The 17,231-nt window shown below is 37.8% G+C and overlaps 1 protein-coding gene across 1 annotated transcript; it reads left to right on the top strand.

The window, feature by feature from the left end:
• Positions 1-876: 876 nt before the first annotated feature.
• Positions 877-15,457, top strand: arf2a (ARF GTPase 2a). The gene is made up of 5 exons (XM_065255514.2): positions 877-1,006; positions 7,810-7,967; positions 10,460-10,570; positions 10,650-10,774; positions 13,286-15,457. The coding sequence occupies exons 2-5, from the start codon at positions 7,820-7,822 to the stop codon at positions 13,445-13,447; spliced, it is 546 nt and encodes a 181-aa protein (XP_065111586.1). The 5' UTR covers positions 877-1,006; positions 7,810-7,819; the 3' UTR covers positions 13,448-15,457.
• The last annotated feature ends 1,774 nt before the right edge of the window (positions 15,458-17,231 follow it).

Raw genomic sequence — 17,231 nt, 5'->3', positions numbered from 1 at the left:
AATATAAAAACATATGTTAATATGATAACAATTTTTTTTACAGTGTATAGTGTTTGCATTGTCATTTTATAAGTGCAGATTTAACTGATTTTTTTTAAAAAAGCATGCTTTCAGATGGTTAGAGCCCCCGTCCTATAGTGATGTACAATTTTAAGGTCTGCCATTTAAATGCAGGTTAAATAGACATCAAAGAGCTGCAAGTAGCTATAGCTGTGCTACTTTAGTTTTAGAAAGAAACTGTTGTGGTGTCTTATCTGTAGCACCCTCTATTGACTTAACTATAGCATCCACAAGAAATATGCTCAGTGTGTATACGAGAACATTACACCATCTGGTGGACTACTGATTATAGGCCAGTCTCCTTTACTATAACAATGAAGTTTTAGCATTTTTCAGGCTGTCTAAATAATTTGTTAAATGATTATTAAATTATGGAATTATTAGTATTACGTTGTATGGAGTGCAATTTTAGGAGATAGCAAATGGAAAAAGTATCAATTATTTATTTATGCATGCAGTAGGTTACAAAATAGCACTGCTAAGCACCTGCCACGCTGTAGTATCTCTGCCACTAGAGGGTAACGTCATCAAACCCATTGAAGCAATCAAGCGGCTATATATTAACATTTCAGCACTCCTACAAACCTACATTTATTTATCCGTTTACTTCGTAATTAAATAGATTTTAGTAGCTATATATAAAGAAAACCAGCAACTCGAAAACAGCATATATTTGTCTAACATTTTCAATTTTACAATTTGCATGAAAGGAGGTGGCCTGTACAAGCTTACCTCTGCCCTCCAATTATTTACGCCCACGATGCTATCATTGGGCTAAGCCGTTAAGAGGGCGGGTTTTCAGAGAACCTTTTGGCAATTTGATTGGGCAGCACTTTACTGAGGGCGGGACACATGACGCCACCGTCCTCGGACTAGAGAAAGACGCCATTTTGTTTTTAGCGGTGACGAGGAGAACCGGGAAATTGTAGCGAAATTGCATCAAAAGGTAAGTAATACGCAAACAGCGGGTTATGCGTTGTCATTTTGACGGATGTTAAGAGAGTTTGATCGTTTTTATTGTAATCTTCATTTTGCTATCAGAAGACGAGAGCTCGGTTTTGAAGGATCGCTTGAGTTAGGGAGGCTAACAGGCTAACTAAACGGATGTTTGCTTAGCTGATGTGGAACTGTAAAGCAGTTCTCTTACTCATCCCATTATACATGCATTTCGCCACTATTTTTATGTTTACTTGTGTAGTTACAGTCTAGGTACGTGGAAGAGTTAGTTATGAGTGATCTGATTAAAAATGTACAGCAGTTAAGTAAACATTGGTGATCTTGCTAACGTTACATTGCCTGCGCCCTTAGCACGTTAGCAGAATATGAACGTCGGCCCGACACAACTAGAACGCTGCATTTACAATCACCGACTTTTAAATCAATTCGTTTAATGTAGTAGCTTATAGCGTTTGTGGATGAGAATCAGTTATAGATCAGTTAATTTGTATGGCCGTGTTGCTGAGCTTTGATCATACAGTATGCAATCGTGTGATGTTTCCTCGGCTGATAGGGTCTTTGATCTGACTGCAATCCAGTCTGTAAACTTGACTAGATGTAAAGCTTTTTGATATGCGGGTTGTAAGAAAACTATCACACCTTTTCCCATTATATGATAAGCAAACAAATCATTGTCAAACACTAGATGACGACATGGTGAAGGGATCTTAGATCATCGTAAAAGATGATTGAACCAATTTCAGTTCACATCCAGGCCACGTTGACTCTAAATGAGAAATACAGGCGTGTGATGCGTATAAATGATTGATTTACCATGTTGATAGTGTAACTTTCAGCTGTGGTTTTACTGTTGGTTTTTTCACATTTAGTAAAAAGTTGTTTTACAAGTAGCCATAGACACCCTGTCGCCCTGACTGCCATTGATGTTAATTGATTTAGGAAACCCTTCTCGCTGAGCTTGGCTGTGTGTCTGTCGTAACATTGAAATTCCGTGTGGAATCAGATGTTGTCATGTGACTTTCCTTTAGCTTCTGTTGGGCTCTCACTTCCTAGTCTGCCTCCTAAATGCTGTGTGTATAAAATACTTTTGTCACACATGACTTATTTAGTCCCCTTTAGAAGTGCGTGTAAGAAGTCCATATGTCTTTTTATATTTGACACTTGTTATGTGGTTCTTAGTTGTCCTTTTATATGAACCAAAATATATAATTAAAGTTGCATTTAAGGAGCATGGGTATCACTTAAAGGGATAGTTCACCTAAAAATGATAATTCTGTCATCATTTACTCACTCTCATGTTGTTACAGACCTGCATACATTTATTTGTTCTGATAAAGATGAAGGAAGATATTATATTACCAAACATAAGCCCCATTCACTTCCATAGTATAAAAAAATAATCATATCAGATAGATAGAGCTAAGGCGCCAAGATACAGCTGAATATATTTTAAACAAGAGGGATAGTTAGCCTCAGCTTGCTTGAAACGCATAAAACTGAACCAACATATAATAATTACTACTTTTTGTTCGGACAGATGCAAGAGTGAGGCGCAGCTGCTTATGACGCTCTGGATTAGAAACGCACAACCAAATGACAGAAACTGAATGCGGCACCCTAATTAAATTAACTAAATTATCTTCGAAATAGAAATTTAAAGACGATTAATTGCACAGCCTTAGCTCATGAACGGTTTGGTTACAAACATTCCTTAAAATATTCACCTTCGTGTTCATTGGAACAAAGAAGTATTTACAGGTTTGTAACAACATGAGAGTGAGTAAATGATGAGACAATTTTCCATTTTGTGTGAACTATCCCTTTAATTGCATTATCGGTAAACATTACAGAGCTTTGAAGTGTCAGTTGAGAATCATCCTTTAATGTTACAGACACTATAGCACAGGTTGGATTGGTTGTAATAAATATCTGCAGTTTGTTAACTGTATAATAGAAATTAGATCTTAAAAATTTATGACTGCGTTTGCTTTGTCTTTCTTCTCAAACAGCAGGAATGTTGTTTGTTGGTACTCCCTGTTGGAAAAATAAACCTCCTCTGTGTTTAATTTGTAAAGTTTAGTGTACATTTTTTACTATGCGTGCAATAGGGCTGTGATGATGCATGGTGTTTCCCATTAAAAATACCTGTCTGAAATCGATTCTGAATCACAAGACTCGGATTCTGTGTTTCATGTCCAGCTTGTGCGTGTACTACAGGTCTTTGGTCAGTAGGAAGTCTTTATCAATCTAAAATCATTACGAGTCTGAGTTGTTTGCAACAACGTGCATTTAAAAAAGCAACACTCGTCAGACAAAATCATTCAAAATATTTTTTATCACCATGAAAACACCTGAAACTATTTGAAGAACAGATATTTTAATATGTTTATAGACATTTCTTGGAATAGCATTTGTAATGGTTCTTCTTCTGTGGCACACATGGCGTTTCTGCACGAGAGTGCCCTCTGGCTTTTGGATGTGGCGGCATTTCACCGTAATTCATTCAAATGTATTTATTCAGAAGATGCACGATTAATCGTCCCATCCTTAATGTGAAAGTTACTGTGCAGTTGAAGTATAAAGCTGAGGGCTTCATAGTAAGGTGGGTGCCATCATATAAGCTAGAGCTCAACCTTAAATTCTATCAGTTACAGCATGAGTAGGTCAATCTGTTGAAACCAGCGGAAACAATACTGTCAGCAATAATCATCACATGTGATGCATGATTTGTAAAGCATTGCTGCATTGAGGGACAGTATGAATCACAGTGGAGAAAGATCACATCAGAACACAATGTTCAGCTCCAGTTCTATAGATGTGCGTATTGATTAATAAACCTGTTCATTGAACTCCATGACTTATATTTATTCAGGACCAGATTATAAAATACTTTTTGAGTCCCATTACTTTATAACACTAATAATGGAGGCAGGGTTCAGGTTCAGTGTGTGGTTATTGCACAGTTATTACTAGAGAAAGCGTCTTGCTTACCATGTCAATTTAATAATTAAACTTGTTTGGGTCTCATAAATAATATATGTGACTTAATTTGTGGTTGATATGCCAAATGGTGCCTTTATCTAAAACAAATTAACAGCTTCATTTTCAAAAATGTTTTCCCATCTGTTCGATAGCTTTTTTTTTTCAACCTGGCCTTACTTTAGAGACATGCTGTTTGTTGGTAATTGTGAGTCTTACTGTGGAAATGTTTGTAATCTTACTTCTGAAAGTGAGTCAGTTTACAGGACTTCACTGCAGCTACAGTGATCTCTTTTTCTGATGTTATCACCATCATGGGTGTTTTTCCACATAATTTGATGCTTGTGTAGTAGTTTTGTTAAAGTGGGGAATGCGTGCTCCACGCTGTCTCTGTATTCTGAAGCCCCACCCTGACTTCCTTTAGTAATTGCACACTACTCCGACATCACAATGGGTGTGTTCTCACAACATTTTTAAAGGGTAACCTTTTTGCCACAATTAGACCTAGATGACAATACAGATGATTAGGGCTATTACTGTGCTACTGACAAGCCAACCGCTGAGGACGACAAGCAACTGCAACATTTATATGCTAGTTTTTCCTCAACAAAAAAATCAGCGTGAAACAATATTAACATGACGATCATGCGCTGGCTCGATTGTTTCAGTACATTGTGCTCATTTAATTTATTTATTTATTTATGCCACATCATTAAACTATATTATTTCTAGAGGTCGACCGATATTTAGAAATCAGGGCAGATGATGACCGATATATGATGCAGATTTTTTTGGCCGATATGTTTGACAATTTTCTGTTTGTACATAATAATCAAATTGTCCTCATCATTAGCAGATATTTTAAATGTAAAAATGTCACTATTTAAGCCAAAGTATTTTTAAAAATAGTAGAAAAGGAGTCAGTTCGCAAATCGGGAGCGTTGAGTACTAATCCGGTTTGGTGCCCGCAGATGTGCCTGCCAAATTATCGGCCTCCCCGATAAATCGGTTGACCTCTAATTATTTCCAAACAAATATAGCAGTCATGTGCTTCTCTTTAAATAGGGCCTTACACAATAAGTTTTTAATTTTTTCCAAATTCTGTTTTATTTATTCTCAAATTCTGTGTTTTCCGTTTGTATCTTTCTGGATTCTGGTTTTAATGGTTAGATAAAAATTTCTCTAGAGAGAAACCAAGCGCATGGGCTGTTCTGTTATGCTGCTTAATGATCTCAGCTTCAGCACGGATAGTGAAGAGCCCCCTGATCTCTGCTTTAGTCTAGCTTTCAGATATTTCTTGACGTGAATGTTAATCTGCATTTAAATCTTCCATGTCAAAAAGCTGAACAATATATTCTTGTTCCAATTGTTTCTGCCTTTTGTTCACACAGAACACTTTCAGTGTATGTTACGGAAATGTTACTAGGTCCACGTTTACAGATGTTGTTTGTGTTCACACAGAAGGCTCTCTGCCAATTTTACGAAAATATTCTGGGATCAAAGTTCTGTGTGAATGGGGTTAGCGTTGTCTCCACTAGGGCTGCAACAACGAATCGATTAAATCGATAAAAATCGATTACTAAAAGTGTTGGCAACGAATTTCATAATCGATTCGTTGTGTAGCGTGACGCAGAGACGTTTAATAAAAAAAAAAAAGGAAAAACTTCAGTTAAGCGCGAAGCGGAGTGAACACACTCGCACTGCGTTCCAAACCGCCTAATTCCTTACTATATAGTAGGCAAAGAGTACGAGAAGTAGTGCTTTTTGCCTACTATATAGTATGGAAGTATGCGGTTTGGGACGGAGCGTCGGTCTCTCTCGCGCACTGTTGCTTGCAGAGTTCGGCGCCTCATAGACAGGGCGGAGAAATTACAGGGCGGCGGGGAAAATATAAAAAAAACGGCAAAGGTAGAGGAAAACCACATGTCAGTGTTTTACTCCTTCCAAACGTAAGCGCGTCACCTGGAAGTTATAGCCGGCAAAGAGGTAATCAAACAAAGACGACACGCTTATGCTTTATGGAGCGACGACAGCGAGTTTCTAGAACGAAAAAAAACTCCAATGACAAACTCTAATGATATTAAACAAAGAAATATAACGTTGAGAGAGAGTTGTATGGACGCTTTTCCCCGTCATAGACCTGTATGTTAAATCATCGCGCGTCACTCTCCTGCTGTTCTGTACTGCGCGCTCCAGCTCATGCAGAGCAAGGAGACGCGCGTGCCCGGCCCAACATACAGTACATCATACAGTTAGTGCCGCCTTTTGTTGCAAAAACATCGTCTTACATTTTTTAAGGCGAAGTAATGAATGGTGTATTTGCATTTTGCGCGGGAGTAGAAGACGCATTTTCCGTTTTCACAAGACGCATTTATGTGGCCAAATGTAATGGAACAGTTTTAACAAATGAGATAGCTATCCGATCAGAGAAAACACATAAAGTCAAATATAAGGTACAAAGCTGTCACTGGGGCAGTACCCTTTATAAAAGGTCCTAATATGTACCATTTAGGTACAAATATGTATCTTTGAACTGCCAATATGTACTTTTGAAGTACTAATATGCACTTTTTGGGTACAAAGGTGTACCTTTTTGAAAGGGTACTGTCCAGTGACAACTTTTGTACTTTTATTTCTGAGAGTGTACTCGTATACTATCTTTTTGATCCCACCAAGAAATGCTTCTTGATGGGAAATGCATCATAAAAAGTCTATATATTTGGCAGATGTAAAGCATACATGTGTGTATTTTTTTGTGTTAGTCCATTTTTATTTTATTATTATTGTAACAGCTCAGGTGTGTTCAATGAGCAACAAGTTTGTGCACTTTCTAAAGATTTTAGTTCTGTTTTGAATAAGGGGTTGGAAATGAATGCTTTTCTTGTTTTTTGTTTTTTATCCGATTTATCGATTAATCGAACAAATAATCGACAGATTAATCGATTATTAAAATAATCGTTAGTTGCAGCCCTAGTCTCCACTTTCCCAGAAATTTGGCTCTTACTTGAGAATCATCTCTATTTTCCTGCACCATGTCATCTTGTGTACATTGTGTGCTTTGTGTGTAACTTTGCTCATGGAGGCTGATCACTGATTAGATACGCTTCACTGTAAAAAGTGAAATGTTGGATCAACTTCAAAAAATTGAAATTGGTAACACCAAAGTAAGTCTTTTTTAACTTGACAATGTCTAACAGTTTTCAAAATATTTGGCTCTATATCTTTTAGGTACAAGAAACGCACAATAAATAACACATCTGTCCTGGTTGTGAATAGGGTTGTGTAGGCCTCTTTGTATGAAACTGCAGTTAATCTCTTGAGTTAGAGTTCAGATTAAAGTTTAACTCAGTAGATAGGGTGCAGCATCTCTCCCTCTCTGATTAATTCAGATGGTAGGTGTCTCCTCTTACAGGTTGTTCAGGTTTCTGGTTTCCTCCTGTACTCTTCTTTCTACCTCTGGCATCCGGCATTCACCTCATAACTAAGCCTATTGTTTTTTCTTTTCTTCTCCTCCCTTCTCTTGTTTCTTCACATGGTGAATCAGGTTTAAACTAGACTTGTTTCATTACTTACAGATGTGGCTGAACTATAACCTACATCTATAGCACTCATAACATTCAAGGAGTTACCATCACAATTAAAAATACCCATCATGAATTTTTTACTACCATTGTTTTCTGTGAAAATTATTTTGGACTAAATAACTATAAATTATGTTATCTGATTTCTTTATCCGACTAAATGACGGCTGTTTAGTTTGAGTATTGATGTCACAATCAAGATATTTACCGTACTCTCTGTTCCTCTCTTCAGATCTGCCATCATGGGGAACATGTTTGCAGGCCTCTTTAAGAATCTCTTTGGGAAGAAAGAGATGAGAATTTTGATGGTGGGATTGGACGCTGCTGGAAAAACCACAATCCTTTACAAACTGAAACTTGGAGAGATAGTCACCACCATCCCCACTATTGGTCTGTTGAACCGATATACCCTATCACACTATTATTGCGTAGTATTCAATGCTATACCTGACTGCTAAGCTGTTGTTCTACAAGATCATTTTGTAGAGATGGACTACTGAACCCATATAATTATTTTTATTAAAAAAGTGAGATTTTCAGTATAGACTGAGGGGCAACCAATATGGAAGTGACTTAAACGACAATTCATCTTAATTTGTCAATTTGATGAGTGATTTATTAATTTTTTTATGTTTGAATTATTCAATTTATTGCCACTCATTTTAGCACATCACCTGAATCTATTATATATGGAGGACCACAAGAGTCATGCAAAATGTAATAAAGAACTTCAATATTTATTAACTACCTGGACAATAAAAATAGCAATTAATAGATTTGTTTAAAATTTCATTAATTAATCTATAAATAAATAGACAAATTTACAAAAAAAATCATTATGTAACATTTTATTAGGCAATAAAAAGTTAGATTATAAAAATAACGTAGAAATGAAATATTAATCCATTAATAAATAGTTCAAAGTAATATAACAATTTACAAAAACAACATAAAACACTCAATAAGTTCATAATTTAAATTGCATTTACAAATTCTTACATTTTGAAATTCCATTATTTAATTTGTTCAAAAAGCGATTTAAAAAGAGAAATAAATAACTGGATTTATAAATTGAACTACAAATACAGGTTTAAATTAGCCATTTAAAAGGGCATTTCCGTTTAACATTTCTGTTTTCATTTCCCGATGGTTATCCTTATTCTTTTCGCTTTTGATTTGCTTTTCGTTTTAGCCTCTCTATTAGGGCTGAACAATACATCAAATTTTTATCGTCATCGCGAAAAGGAACTCACGCGATGAACACATTGCAACAGACAGCCTTGACGCGATGAATGAAGGGAAAACGGTAAGCGCATGTAATAAACGTTTGACCTATCACGTTTAGTCCTGAAGACATGCCCTGCGTCCCAAACCGCATACTTCCATACTATATAGTAGGCGAAAAGCACTACTTCTTGTACTCTTTGCATACTATATAGTTTTGAAGTAGGCAGTTTGGGACGCAAACTTTGGATGGTTTGCGCGTTCATGCTATTAGGCCAATCAGGGGAACTCCAAGTCAGCTACGCCCAATTGATTTGTGAGGTGTCAGTTGCGATGCTGTGCCTGTTAGCAAAAACGATGGTGGAGAAAGGAGAGAAGAGTGAGGAAAATGTTTTGTCAGACAAAGACCTTGTGGTGAAAAGGAACAGCACTTGAGCTATATCATGGAATTATTTTGGATTTAGGAGAGATGACGCCGCAAACACAGGTACTGTGGAAGCGGTGATTCACATATTGCACCTATTGCGCGCTCAAGTTCATTATTTCAAATGTATGTGCGCTCTGGAAGCGCCGCAGTCACGACTCGCACGTGGTGCGACGCGCTCGTTTTTCCAGGCTTTTCAAAAACATTTTAACTTTTTTCATGTGACAATAACCTACGTGTCTAGCGTGTTCCACGCGTTTTTAGGCGCGACATGTGAATGGCCCCTAAAACATGAAAAAATATAAAATATTTATTGCAACTCACATCGTCATCGTAACATTAAACAATGTCATCGCACATCGCAACTTTTCCTCACATCGTGCAGCCCTACTCTCTATTTAGCTTTTCTGTGACTCTTTGGGTCCTTGCAAATGGTCAAATGAGAAATGCAAATTAGCTATGGCCAGGAGGATGTAACAAGCTCGCTGATTGGCTCTGATTGTACGTCATGCGCAGATTTATAGATCTCTGTTGAGGACCCAAAGAGTCACGGAGAAGCTAAATAGAGAGGCTAAAACGAAAAGCTAATCCAATAGCGAAAAGAATAAGGAGAACCATCGGGAAAATGAAAACAGAAATGTTAAACGTTAATGCCCTTTTAAAAGCCTAATTTAAACCTGCATTTGTGGTTCAATTTATAAATCCAGTTACTTATTTCTCTTTTTAAATTGCTTTTTGAAATAAATTTGGAAATTCCATTATTTAACTAAGAATTTGTAAATGCAATTTAAAATGATGAACTTGTAGAGTGTTTTATGTTGTTTTTGTAAATTGTTATATTAATTTGAACTATTTAGATTAATTAATGAATTTTATTAATGTATTAATTGCTATTTTTATTGTCCAGGTAGTTATTAAATATTGAAGTTCTTTATTACATTTTGCATGACTCTTGTGGTCCTCCATAATTATAGGACTAATCTAGTTTTTGTATATGACTCTTTAATTGTTTTTCTTTTAACTTAAGCTTTTCACCAACCCCCATCTGTTTCCAGTTTTTATTGAAATGTCCTGTCTGTCTTTGTTCACTGTGTGTGTATGGTAAAAAATCTTTGCCTTGGGCAGTAGTGTTATGAGAGCCGGGGCCCAGTGTGAGCCGCAGTCAGTTCATGCCCCCTCACCCCTCATTCCTCTCTAAGCTGTTGTTTAACTTGCCGTCTGTCTCTTTGTACAGGTTTTAATGTTGAGACAGTAGAGTATAAGAACATCAGTTTCACGGTGTGGGATGTGGGCGGTCAGGATAAGATCCGACCGCTCTGGAGGCACTATTTCCAGAACACACAGGGTCAGTGTCCACACATACAGAAATTGAGCATCACTTGGATATTTAAGCCATATTCAGTGTCCATCTCTCTCTTTTGCAGGCCTGATTTTTGTTGTGGACAGTAACGACAGAGAGCGAGTTAATGAGGCGAGGGAGGAGTTGACAAGGATGCTGGCAGAGGATGAGTTGAGAGATGCTGTGCTCCTCGTCTTTGCTAACAAACAGGTGAGCGACAGCAGACCAACATTTCCTGATCTGAATGCAGGCGGTGTCTGCAATCCTAAAGCATGTTTGGATCTTTTCTGATTGTCATACATCGCTTTAGGTATATCTGCAAATGCTTAGAGTTACTAATAGGTGTGAGTAAAGAGTTTGTTTACTTGGAGATATACTGTATCAATGCACCAAAATGTTATTTATTTACTAAGTTTTGTTATTTAAAAAAGCATAGAAGAGGGAAGCAGACTTTCATTTACACAGCTTTGATATGAGCACTTGCTCTATTTCTAAAACAGCTTTTATACAGGATGCTTAAGTCCTTGAATAGAAATTAGATCAAATGGTAAGGTGCCTAAAGATTCTTATTCAGAACCGGTTCTCGGTTCCCAACCCTAGCAGTTAGTAACTAGGGTTGGGAACCGAGAACCGGTTCTGAATAAGAATCGGTTCTGTTTTTTAAAAGGAATCGAAATGCACATAAATCTTAAGTTTCGATTCTAAAGCGGTTCTGTTGTGATGCACGGGCAAAGCGCTGGGAGCGGTCACTTTAAATAGCCATGTCTTACCTCATGAATATTAATTACGTTGAGCCACTGTTTACAGTCACGCAACCACATTAACGCAGCTTACCACAGAAAACACTCGCACTGCTGAGGTAAGCTTTTTATACTTCGTGTCAAACATGTCTAAAAGAAAGTCAAAAGTGTGGATTCTAGGGCTGTTGATGGTACAGTGCGCCCCGCGGTGATGTGCATGTCACAAACTATGAAAAATATAAAATACACTCCAGCAAAATGTCTTCAAGTTCGTGTAAACGCAAACAGCCAGCAGACTAGAGTTGGGGTTGTGCACACCAAAACTTTTAACGCGGCTAAAAACGCCTGGAGGACACCGGTTGCCAGCTTTTTTCAGCCGAGCGCTTTGGTAGCAGTGATACTTGAACTGTGAGCCGGTTGGTTGTTGTGATACTTGTCCCGCCCCTCCTCCGCTGTGATTGGACGGCCGTGTGGGAACTGACATTGACAAGCGGAGCTTTTCACCCAAAGTTGAATCTCTTTCAACTCTTGTTGCTCAGCACCGAGTGTGGAAAAACCGCAGAGCGCCGGTTTTCCCCGCGGAATAAAACCGCTGGCTGCTAGCTTATTTGCTTATTTGAAAAACGCCGAACTTCCATTGGAAACAATTGAAAACATCCGCCGGCCACAGGCGTAAAAGCTTTGGTGTGCACGCCCCCTATGTGTATAAACTGATATCAATGATGACCCACTGGCTTGGGGGCAGAACAATGAGTTAAGATATTCTCTCTTGGTCAAGGTTGTGAAAAAGTATCAATATGCACAACCAGTACAGCATCAGAACACGTTTTCAGAACGGCTGGAGACATTATAACCCCAAAAAGGTTCCTCACTTGAACCATTTGTTGTTTCACGGATGAAAGTGTTACAATAAACATGCACATAGGTGCCGACCCCATGGGTGCTCGACTCAAGCACCCACTGAAATGGCCAAGCTCATGCTCAATTTCTTTACATTTGCTTCACATTTCATGTGTAAAACCACGTGGAAAACGTCACCGTGCCGTTTTCCTCCTCTTCAAAGCATTTGGGGCTTCAGAGCGTCTGCCGTTGCTAAGTAACCTAAGCATTGCTTGACATTGTGACGAGCACCCACCGGCGGAAAAGAAATCGGCGCCTACGAACACGCACATTTGTTAAGAAATATATATCTGATCCTCATTACATTTTTAGATTTCAAAATGTATGTCTTATATACACTCACCTAAAGGATTATTAGGAAGACCATACTAATACTGTGTTTGACCCCCTTTCGCCTTCAAAACCCCCTTAATTCTACATGGCATTGATTCAACAAGGTGCTGAAAGCGTTCTTTAGAAATGTTGGCCCATATTGATAGGATAGCATCTTGCAGTTGATGGAGATTTGTGGGATGCACATCCAGGGCAAGAAGCTCCCATTCCACAACATCTCAAAGATGCTCTATTGGGTTGAGATCTGGTGACTGTGGGGGCCATTTTAGTACAGTGAACTCATTGTCATGTTCAAGAAACCAAGTTGAAATGATTCAAGCTTTGTGACATGGTGAATTATCCTGCTGGAAGTAGCCATCAGAGGATGGGTACATGGTGGTCATAAAGGGATGGATATGGTCAGAAACAATGCTTAGGTTGGCTGTGGCATTTAAACGATGCCCAATTGGCACAAAGGGGCCTAAAGTGTGCCAAGAAAACATCCCCCACAACATTGCATTAATGAGAAATTGAACAGGTGTTCCTAATAATCCTTTAGGTGAGGGTATAAGCCTATCTGCATCAATGTGAGTATGCACATACAAAATGATATGTACAAAATGATGCTGTACAAGTAATACGACAAAACACTTGCTCCAACATATAAACTCAAATCATACGTTTGAGAACTGCAGAACTGCAACCGGAAATTTTCTTACAATACCCAACCCTACTAACGGCACACCTCTTTTCATTTGTATCACTACAGGACCTTCCCAACGCAATGAACGCAGCAGAGATCACAGATAAGCTGGGCCTCCATTCCCTGCGTCACCGTAACTGGTACATCCAGGCCACCTGCGCCACCAGCGGCGACGGCCTGTACGAAGGGCTCGACTGGCTCTCTAACCAGCTCAAAAACGCTAAATGATCCATTCCACCCTTTCCCCTTCTGTCAGCGCTGTGTGTGTGTGTGTGTGTGTACGAGTGTGTGTGTAAAGGGTCACAGCACTGGTTTCAGTCTCACCCGGTTGCCCAGTTTATTCATTTCTTTATCTTGTGTCCAGTCTTGTGTACGTCAGAGGCTCTGCCCAGTGCTGTCTAATACACACGCAAGTGTGTGTGTTTGTGTATGAGTGTGTACTGAGGGTGGGAGCAGCTTTGCTGTGCCTTTTAAAATAGACACTCTGTACAGCACGGTTCTCTCTTTCTCCTCTCCCTTCTCTCTCCTGATCCCCCATGGTTTTCTGCACGCAAAGAATGATGGTTAATATTTCTGTTACTCTAATACACTGAAATAAGACTATAGGCCTATATTCTCAATGTTTGAAGCAATCACGCATGACTAAAATGTTACAAGGTGTGAGTTGCCATTTTTTTGACCCCCCCCGCATTTGATAACTCATTGTAACCTGCATCAGGTTGGGAAAAAGAAGGAAAAACCGACAATAAAGTGACGTTTCCCATCCATTCTTCTTTGCGTCATTTGAAAATCATGCTTTTGTCACAGGAAGCCTTTTTCAAGGGTTTCCATGTGAACACCAGCTCATTTTCTCTACTGCTCTCCTCAGTCAAGCGCATTAAAGCACAAGCGTGTGAAACCTTTCGTTTACATGGAGTCAGTATGTAAACGACTTAACGTTGTCTTAAACTATTTGTTTTTCAATGTGTGTCTGCTTCAGTTGATCTCATAGAGCTTCACAGCTCAAACATTGAAAGGTGAAGAAATCTTGTAGTATGATCATTAAATTGGATCCCAGGCACTAACAGATTTACATGTGTTTTGAATGCTATTTAAGAGGTGATGGCAGAATTGATGTGTGTGTTTATGGGATTGTGGGGGGAGTGAGCGCCCTCTGCAGGAGCAGTGAGGCCTTTTGAGAGCTGCTCCCACTCCAGTGATTCTTTTAGCTCTTTTCTTTATTTTTATTGTTATTGTGATTTATTATTTTTGGTTATTATGGTCTCTTTCAAGGTTTCCAGCATCATAAATACAGTTCAAATCTCATGAGTGTTCAGCCAAGGCCACTAAGGGCTTATAAGGTTGCATGCATTTTCCAAAGTGTAACGTGCCTGATATAAAAAACGCAAACCGAACATCTAGGCACATATCAGCTGGTCTTAAAAATAAGACCAGAGGGGAAATGCATGTCGGGTCCTCCCAAACCCAAGAGAACAGCTGCAGTTCAAAATGCAAACTTTAGCCAGTTAGATTAACCAATGGTAAACGTGTTCTCCCTCTTCCATGTATCATATTTTTGTCCTCCATGTTTCCCTTATTAGATGGTTGCTTTATCGTATGCGCCGATCCATTTTAAAACAATGTCACTGAAAGAAACAAGCACCAGCAGAAAGATAGGCTGAGTTAACTTTAAAAGTGTACACACATCTTTAAATTACGCACAACTGACAGACCCATTTTGCTTTCCTTCATATTCCAATTGCGACTGCGGTGTTAAACACAGCATTAAACATACATGCTGTAAAGATCACATTCTGGATGATTGCAGTAGTGCCGACTGACTTCTCATATGGGAATGGCTTTATGTTTCACCTTGTGTGAAACTTGATGGCAACATTAATTAGTTTTGACACAAACCCCTCCACTTTCAGTCATCAAAATCAACAAGTTTCATAACTCTAATAATGTTTTTTGGCCTTTTAGTTATATTATACAGATCTGCTGTAGTAGTTAAGATTTATTTGAATAAGCATTTATAAAGTGTATGGAAATGTATTTAGCTTACAAATTTCATTTAGCTGCCCTATGTTCAGACGACAAGCTTTAATTTACGAAATTCTGTAAAATAATACAAAAGCAAAGAACGTGTGCATATGTTTTTCTTTTACTTCAAATGGTTTTGTTTTAGCTTTTTTTTTTAAACCCATCTTGTAACATCTGATAAATGCACTATAATAAAGAGATCTCTATTACAATTGACTTTATTGCAGATTTATTTTATGGTTTCCTAATTTTAATCGATATTTGATATGGTGGAGCTATAAAATGACCGTCTCTTACATTTGATCGTCAGGGGGCGCTGTTGAATAGCTTTAAGATCAATCTGAAAGTTTATCCTTAAAATAGTGCATGCTTCGTACGTCATTAAATCCACATTAAAAAGGGCCTTTAAGGACTTTTTGAGCTTCTAGTAGTTCAGAATGTGTTTGATCATTTAAATTTATTATCTGATTGTGCTAAAAAAATGTCTGAAACAAAGCACATTTTCCACTGAATTTCAAAATAAGATACATTTCGAAGTCTGCATAAAACCTCATGAGCAAGCACACTTGGAATCTCTGAAAGATATTTTTGGTAACTCAAAAAAAAAAATCTATCAGCTTTATCATTCAAGGTAATTAATGAAGGTCGTGCGTTTTGCAGAATTTGCAACCTCCCATTTTACAGCTGGATTCTCAAATAATCTGCATCCCATTCTAGTACATTTTAAACATGTGCGGATGACTTTTGGTTTGGATTAACAAAACTGATGCTATTCCATAGAGTTAGATATGTGATTCAAAATCACTTTGAAGCGATAACTGTTTCCTACTTACATAACAGTGATGCATCAAAGACTTTACAAATCAAAGTTTAAAGTGCAATACAGTTTGTGAAGTGTTTAAAAAAATCTAAAGCAATGGTTTACTAACCCTACAGTGGCGCTTAAACTTCAACACATTAAAGATACTAATGCACTAACCAAAATTAAAAACTGGTTAAATGAAATTTGTCTCATTTTTAATACCAAAAAGACTGTTGTGATGATGTTTACAAAAAACTGTGAAACCAAAAACTATAGACTTTGATTGCAAGACGACCACTGAAAAACTACTAACAAAAAGTAGATCATCTGTGTTTTTGGGAGGTGAGTTTAAGCATTTTGGGATTATACTAGATTTAAACCTTACTTTTACAAAGCACATAAAAAAGGTAACTAAAGCTGTACACTTTAATTTACAACAGAGGCTGCCAAATCCTATCTTTACTATATGATTTTTTTCTCACTGCTTCAGTTTGGTCATTTGCTAGTGTCACTGCATTAAAACCCATTGATCAACTTTATAAAAAAGCAGTTAAGGTATTTGATAGGAAACCACAGTTTTTTAACTTTTTTCAATTCTAGAAAAGTAAAAATTCTTAAGTTTTGAAAATCTTAAAGTTTTGAAACACCGCTGTCTTATCTATAGGTCAATGAATGGAATGGCCCCACCACCACTGGGGGACTTTATAAAAAAGAAAAATAGAAAGACTAGTACAAAGGCAATAACTCAAGGGGACTGTGAAGTACTCTTTAGAAAGTCTACATTTGCACAAAATGTCCTCTCTAAAAATGTATTAAAAATCTCTAATCACAAAATGTGGCCATTTAACTGTAATCAGTATGGGCAGAAGGGAAACAATTAAGTCCATTAATTTAAAAGAGATGCCTTACTTGTGGTCCTTTTTTGGAAGGCATGCTTCTACCTTAAAAATTAAACTTTAAACAAAACAAATCACAAATTATGCGTTAAAGGTCATGTTCCTGATCCCATTTTCAATCTTTAGTTAGTGTGTAAGGTTGCTGTTAGAGCATAAATAATACCTACAAGTGATATATTTTCTTTAACAGAATTCAGCGAACGGCCGGTTTGGACTACAGCCCTCTACTTCCCGGTTGAATGAGGTTAGGGGGTGTGCACACCAAAGCTTTCACACCCGCAGCCGGCGCATG

Source organism: Paramisgurnus dabryanus, chromosome 3 (assembly GCF_030506205.2).
Source record: "Paramisgurnus dabryanus chromosome 3, PD_genome_1.1, whole genome shotgun sequence".
Lineage (NCBI taxonomy): Eukaryota > Metazoa > Chordata > Actinopteri > Cypriniformes > Cobitidae > Paramisgurnus > Paramisgurnus dabryanus.
Note: the sequence above shows the minus strand (reverse complement) of the source record. Positions and strands in the feature narration are given on the sequence as shown.

Bases quoted from the DNA above. Each gene is read 5' to 3' on its own strand.
- arf2a (XM_065255514.2), top strand. From the start codon at position 7,820: ATGGGGAACATGTTTGCAGGCCTCTTTAAGAATCTCTTTGGGAAGAAA. The intron at 7,968-10,459 runs GTCTGTTGAACC...CTCTTTGTACAG, and splicing joins CACCACCATCCCCACTATTG to GTTTTAATGTTGAGACAGTA. The intron at 10,775-13,285 runs GTGAGCGACAGC...GTATCACTACAG, and splicing joins TCGTCTTTGCTAACAAACAG to GACCTTCCCAACGCAATGAA.